This window comes from Piliocolobus tephrosceles, chromosome 5 (assembly GCF_002776525.5).
Source record: "Piliocolobus tephrosceles isolate RC106 chromosome 5, ASM277652v3, whole genome shotgun sequence".
Classification (NCBI taxonomy): Eukaryota; Metazoa; Chordata; class Mammalia; order Primates; family Cercopithecidae; genus Piliocolobus; species Piliocolobus tephrosceles.
In genome coordinates, this window is record NC_045438.1 from 31,282,093 (window position 1) to 31,289,279 (window position 7,187).

Here is a 7,187-nt window from a genome sequence, read left to right on the forward strand (position 1 = left end):
TCATGAGTATTGTGGTCATAACAGTTTTGTTCATTATCTTAACACACAGCTACTGGAATTCAATAAATACGTGTTGAACAGATGAATTAATAAATATCAGAATGATGAAGGGGTATAAAGTTATTTCTCTATTTGAAATGGAGGCATCATTTGACACTTTTTTATTGCGTACCACAATGGTCTTAATGAAGGAAGGGGGTTGATTTTGTCCCTTGAGGAATTTGGCAATGTCTGGAGACATTTTTGGTATCTCAACTAGAAGGATTTTACTGACATCTCACAGCAGGGATGCTGCTAAAAGCCATGTGATGAACAGAATAACTTCTCATATCAAAGAGTTACCTGAATGCAAATGTCTATTGTGCTCAAGTTAAGAAAGCCCTGAACAGGGTTTTGTCTATATAAGCAATTGACATCATTTCACAAAATCAGACACTCAGAAAATATTAAGAAGAATCTGAAAATTACTTGGTTAAGAGTGTTAATTTTATTGACTAGGAATCAGATAGCAAGATGAATTAATAATAACACTTATCACTCTTTATAACTTGAAAAGCAAGTTCACAAATGTCTCTAAAGTCACAACCCTGTACTGGAAAGAGAGGTGAACCCTTCTCCAGGAAGAGAATAATATTTTTCTTCACTCTGCAGTGTTTTTGCTTTCCAGGACTGGGAATGTTACTGAGGATTCTCTTCCTATTTTCTAGTTTCCTGTTCATTACTCTTATTTTTTGACTACCTTTAGCATCGGGAGCACACATGCCAGTCACCAGGAATTGCAAACAAATGTGTAGCCAGAGAGAGGGCTCATTGCCCATTTGTCATGTGGATGCAGACATGTTGTAGATGTGTTTCCAGTAACTGTCTTGAGAGGAGGACTGTTCTTTCCACCAGCATCTCAGAAATGCCGGTGTGTCTAAACACCATGTCGTTCTTTAATGCTTTCATGCAATAAATTTTATCAATCTCAAGTTCCTCTCGCTATACATTATAATAATTTCTGCTTGTTGGTAACCTGTGCAGATGGAAAAGTGATTCTTAACAGGAGAGAAAGAGGCAAGTATTGATACTTACTGTTTACACCCCATTGTATCTTTGTAACAAAAACCCGGGTGGCTAAGTTGTGATTGGGAACAAGGGAATGGTTTAAGTCTATGCACTAAAGAAAAATAAATCTTTGGCCTAAAATAATAATGGTAATAGAATTTAATATACAGTAGAGACCTATTTTGTAGAATAACTTTCCTAGTAGTCACTGTTGAAAGTAATCCTACTAGTTCACACCTCACACCACAGGGATTCCATTGAGGGATTTTCCCATTGAAGGCATTTATTTAGCTAAAAGGATTTCATGTTTAAGGCTGTAATGCAAGACAGATAACCGAGATAAAGGTAACAGGAGGTGATCTTTCAGCTCCGTGATTACATCCCATATCAGCGACTATTGCACAGAGAAACTCAAAAGGTAAAAATAAAATATAAAAGGATATTTATGACCAAAAGGGAATTTTATCAAATTAAGAGCATGAGACATTTGTCAGCTGAAACAATCTCCAGTAATATTGTTCAATATAATTTTGGTCAAATTTTATTTTGCCATAAAAAACATTTAGGATTTATAATACAAATGGAAACTTGAAAAATTATATCGGAGATAATATCTTATAATTTCCTCTGACATCCTGGTGAATATGTGTTTTTTTTTCCCCAGGAGCACTGAAAATCAGAAACAATCCTGTATTTTTTGTGACAATCAACAAGGACAAAACTTCTCTACGTGTAAATAACAGCGTTATGAGCAGCAACTCATCCCTGCTGGCAGCTGTGCAGTTGTGCTACACGAACGTGAATGGGTCCTGTGTGAAAAGCCCCTACTCGCCTGGATCCCGGGTGATTCTGTACATAGTGTTTGGCTTTGGGGCTGTGCTGGCTGTGTTTGGAAACCTCCTGGTTATGATTTCAATCCTCCATTTCAAGCAGCTGCACTCTCCGACCAATTTTCTCATTGCCTCTCTGGCCTGTGCTGATTTCTTGGTGGGTGTGACTGTGATGCCCTTCAGCGTGGTCAGGACCGTGGAGAGCTGCTGGTATTTTGGGAGAAGTTTTTGTACTTTCCACACCTGCTGTGATGTGGCATTTTGTTACTCTTCTCTCTTTCACTTGTGCTTCATCTCCATTGACAGGTACATTGCGGTTACTGACCCTCTGGTCTATCCTACCAAGTTCGCCGTTTCTGTGTCAGGAATTTGCATCAGCATGTCCTGGATCCTGCCCCTCGTGTACAGCGGTGCTGTGTTCTGCACAGGTGTCTACGATGATGGGCTGGAAGAATTATCTGATGCCCTAAACTGTATAGGAGGTTGTCAGACCGTTGTAAATCAAAACTGGGTGTTAATAGATTTCTTATCCTTCTTTATACCTACCCTTGTTATGATAATTCTGTATGGTAACATATTTCTTGTGGCTAGACGACAGGCTAAAAAGATAGAAAATACTGGTAGCAAGACAGAATCATCCTCAGAGAGTTACAAAGCCAGAGTGGCCAGGAGAGAGAGAAAAGCAGCTAAAACCCTGGGGGTCACAGTGGTAGCATTTATGGTTTCATGGTTACCATATAGCATTGATTCATTAATTGATGCCTTTATGGGCTTTATAACCCCTTCTTATATTTATGAGATTTGCTGTTGGTGTGCTTATTATAACTCAGCCGTGAATCCTTTGATTTATGCTTTATTTTACTCATGGTTTAGGAAAGCAATAAAAGTTATTGTGACTTGTCAGGTTTTAAAGAACAGTTCAGCCACCATGAATTTATTCTCTGAACATGTATAAGCAGTTGGATAGAAGAAGCTCAAGATACCTTTAAAATTACCAAGTGAACTGTGTTTTAAAAAATCAAGCACGACTATGAATGAATAGCAAATAAATTGCTCTTCAAATGAAACAAGATAAATCAATGTTTTTCAGTCTTGTTAAGATGTACACTTTCCTGTCCCTTCTGCAAAAGTATTTACTTGACTAATAAATGTTAAGTTCCTATTTGTCAACTGCTTAAGAGCTCAGCATATGCCACTCCCTGCAGATACTCTTTGTCTTTTAATCCATTGACTCTTCCCTCTCCTTTGGTATTTTTCCTAAAAGTATTTCTGTTCTTTTTTTAATTCCCTTTCCTCTTTTCTTTACAAAGCATTCTACTCTTTCTCAGCCTGCCAAAAATTTCATTTGTGAATAGCCTTTATCGAGTTCCTGGTTCCTTTTGCTTTGGTTATTTTACCACAGGAGCCCTTTTAGGTATCAGTTTAATCTATTCAATCTTGGGAGAGATCTCAGGGTGTGTGGGGCGATTTGCAAATGTAGACATCATCTTGACCAGGCTGTTGTAATTATCAAACCAGTTACTGCCATTCTTGTAATTATTTCCTCCCCCAAAGTAGGAAGTAGAAGCCACTGTACTTCCCAGAATGATGTTAGGATGATTATTTGGCTGCTGTTCTTGCTATTTCACAAAACTGTTTAAAGAGTTGGTATAAATAGAACTCTATGTTACATTATTCAGTTCATACACATTGAATATTACTTGTTCCTTTAGAGAGGATATCTTTTAAGTGCAGTCTCTAGCTTTCTTTTTCCTATAGTAAAACTTAATTACAGCAAGGAATTTGCAAGTTTTAAAAGCCATGTGGAATATACGTCAATGAGAAGCATTCAGGTATTCATCCATTTTTTTCCATTTACCAAACATGAAACCTATGCCTATATTTTACTGAAATCAGTGCTAGATGCCTTAGACACAGGCATAACATCCCACTTTTGTCTTTAATAAGCTGTGCCTATGGCAAGAAGCAATGTTGGTCACTGGAAATTTTAAAAACGGCAAACACTAACTCAACCAGGTAATTAAGGCTCAATATCAGTAGTAGTAAGGCATGTGGCTATTGTGTGTTCTTGACATTATGTAATGGGAATGGTTTTTACCTCTATGACCTTTCTTCTCCAAATCCATAACCCCCATGTAGTCATGAGAAAAACATCAGACAAAACTTTATTGAGGAATATTCTGCATAATATTTGATCAGTGTTCCTCAAAACTGTCAAAGTCATCAAAAATAAAGTATGAGAAACTGTCATGATCTAGAGGAAACTAAGAAGACATGACAACTAAATGTAGTATGGCATCCTAAATGGAAAGCTAGAAAGAAAAAGGACATTAGGGCAAGTGAGGAAATCCAAATAATGAATGGAAATTTTATTGCTATATTGATAACAATATTGGATCATTAATTATCACAAATGTACTATACTAGTTTAAGATGTTAATAATAAGAGACACTATTTGCAGGGTATATAGGAATTCTCTTTACTATCTTTGCAATTTTTCAGTAAGTCTACAACTATTCTGAAATTAAAAGTTTATTCAAAAAATATAGAGTTCACAATTCCTGCTTGATAAAGTTTCTAGCCTGTCTATGTGAAGACAACAACACACTTATCCTTCCAGGCATTCATTTATTCATTCCAAAAATATCTTTGAAGACTTAGTGTGTACTAGATTCTTGGTTCAGTGTGATCAGGAATAGAAAACCAGGAACTTCGAATATTTTGTGGCAAAACCCAAAATACCAGTGATTATGACTTGGAATGCATGGAAGTTTAAGCTATAAAAGGATGTGTTTAAGGAACACAGGAGAAAGGAGAATTCAGACATGGATGGAAAATGAAGGAGATGTATTAAAGAAGTGAAATTTAAGTAGGACGCTACATTTTAAGAAGGATTTCTATAGGAGGGAAAAGATGGGAAGGGATTTTCAGGCATGAGCAAAGAAACTGAGAAAGTGCAAAGTGTTCAGGGAATATGAAAATGAAACAACTAGACTGAGCGCAGTGGCTCACGCCTGTAATCCCAGCACTTTGGGAGGTCAAGGCAGACAGATCACAAGGTCAAAAGATTGGGAACAGCCTGGCCAACATGGTGAAACTCCATCTCTACTAAAAATACAAAAATCAGCTGGGCGTGGTGGTTTGAACCACCACGTTTGGTTGAACGAAACTTCAACCAAAAAAAAGAAAAATAAAGAAGGAAGGAAGGGAAGAAGGAAGGAAGGAAGGAAGGAAGGAAGGAAGGAAGGAAGGAAGGAAGGAAGGAAGGAAGGAAGGAAGGAAAAAACACAACTAAACAACCACCAAGAAGTAGTCACACTTTTATTTTTTTATTTTTTATTTTTTTGAGACGGAGTCTTGCTCTGTCCCCCGGGCTGGAGTGCCGTGGCGCGATCTCGGCTCACTGCAAGCTCCGCCTCCTGGGTTCACGCCATTCTCCTGCCTCAGCCTCCTGAGTAGCTGGGACTACAGGCACCCGCCACTGCGCCCGGCTAATTTTTTGTATTTTTAGTAGAGACGGGGTTTCACCGTGGTCTCGATCTCCTGACCTTGTGATCCGCCCGCCTCAGCCTCCCAAAGTGCTGGGATTACAGGCGTGAGAAATCCTCCCAAGGTTGGCATCTGAACCCTGCACCTCTACTTCTCCTGGGGATCCTCCATTGTGGTTTGGAGACATTCTCCCCACTCTGCTCAAGTTTCAACTCCCAGAATTTTCTTTTTTTCTTTTTTTTGAGACGGAGTCTGGCTCTGTCGCCCAGGCTGGAGTGCGGTGGCCGGATCTCAGCTCACTGCAAGCTCCGCCTCCCAGGTTTACGGGCCATTCTCCTGCCTCCGCCTCCCAAGTAGCTGGGACTACAGGCGCCCGCCTCGACGCCCGGCTAGTTTTTTGTATTCTTTAGTAGAGACGGGGTTTCACCGTATTAGCGAGGGTGGTCTCGATCTCCTGACCTTGTGATCCGCCCGTCTCGGCCTCCCAAAGTGCTAGGATTACAGGCTTGAGCCACCGCGCCCAGCCTCAACTCCCAGAATTTTCATTGTTTTCGAAGAAACATTTTTCAAATGAGGTTTTACAAAACAGTCATCACATAAAATATATCTGATTCAACAGGAAAAAGATACTTGATTCAACAATGTTTTGGAACTGTTGCATACTGTTTTCTGCTCTTGGAGAACAACACTATACATTGGCATATTAAAGACTCGGAGAAGCCCTGTTTGAGCAAAAACCTGTCCAGTTTTGTTTAGATACGCATTCTAAAAATTTATTAAACCATGGGGACCCTTCTGATGTGAGGAACTGAATAACAGAGCTATTGTCCAAGGAAAACATTTAAGGAACTCCATCTCTATCATTGATTTGGTTCTTACCAAATGTATTCTTAATTTTTGTATTGGTCTTTTACACACAATGTACTTCATTCAATTTATATTTCTAAAAGGTAGACGTGATTTTCCAACCCATGGTATAATAATGAGTAAGCACTCATAACATGTTTTTCTGTCAATTATGATGTATAAGATAAATTATACAGTATGTAAAATAGGATAAATTATGTGACTTTGAAGGAAGGACTGGGTACTATGGGCTGAAAAATCTCAGAAGGTTCCATGGAGAACTCAGAATATACTACCAGCTAAGCAGTGGAGGATTGGTTTTAATAGGGGAAAAAAAAACATAGAAAAGGAATTTCTAGGAGAATAAAATTTTCAAGAAAGGTATAAATTTAGTGGCACATCAAATGCAATTAAGCATACAAAAAAGGATAGCCAATAAGATCAGTCTGCCTGAAGCACACCATCTGGGTAGGAGAGTCACAATCAATCAATCCATCAATCAAGATACTATTTTAAGCCCTATATCTGCACTGTCCAATATGGTAGCCATGAGAAATATGTGCTTATTAAGGACTTGAAATGTGGCTAGTATGAGCTAAGATATTTTATAGGTAGAATTTACATATCAGATTTCAAAGACAAACAAAAGAATGTAAGATGTCTCTTTTTAAAATATTGATTACATTTTGAAATTATCAATTTGAAGATGTATTGGGTTAAATAAAATATATTATTTAGATTAATTTATCTTTCCTCTTTTTACTTTTAAAAATGTGGCTACTAGAAAAATGTAAAATTATGTATGTAGCTTAAATTATATTTCTGTTGCACAGCACTACTCTAGAGAAAATAAAAATGAGCCATAAGGCAATTCTAGCCCTCCAGGACTTAAAAATCAGGATGGGGAGACAACGTATAAACATAAACAATGAAGTAAATATACATGAACTATGGTAAAAGTTAAATAATATTCA

At 37.9% G+C, this 7,187-nt stretch overlaps 1 protein-coding gene across 1 annotated transcript; it reads left to right on the plus strand.

Moving 5' to 3' along the window:
• The first annotated feature begins 1,794 nt into the window (after window positions 1-1,794).
• On the plus strand, window positions 1,795-2,832 carry TAAR6 (trace amine associated receptor 6). Its single transcript, XM_023230736.1, has one exon. The coding sequence runs from the start codon at window positions 1,795-1,797 to the stop codon at window positions 2,830-2,832; it is 1,038 nt and encodes a 345-aa protein (XP_023086504.1).
• Window positions 2,833-7,187: the final 4,355 nt, after the last annotated feature.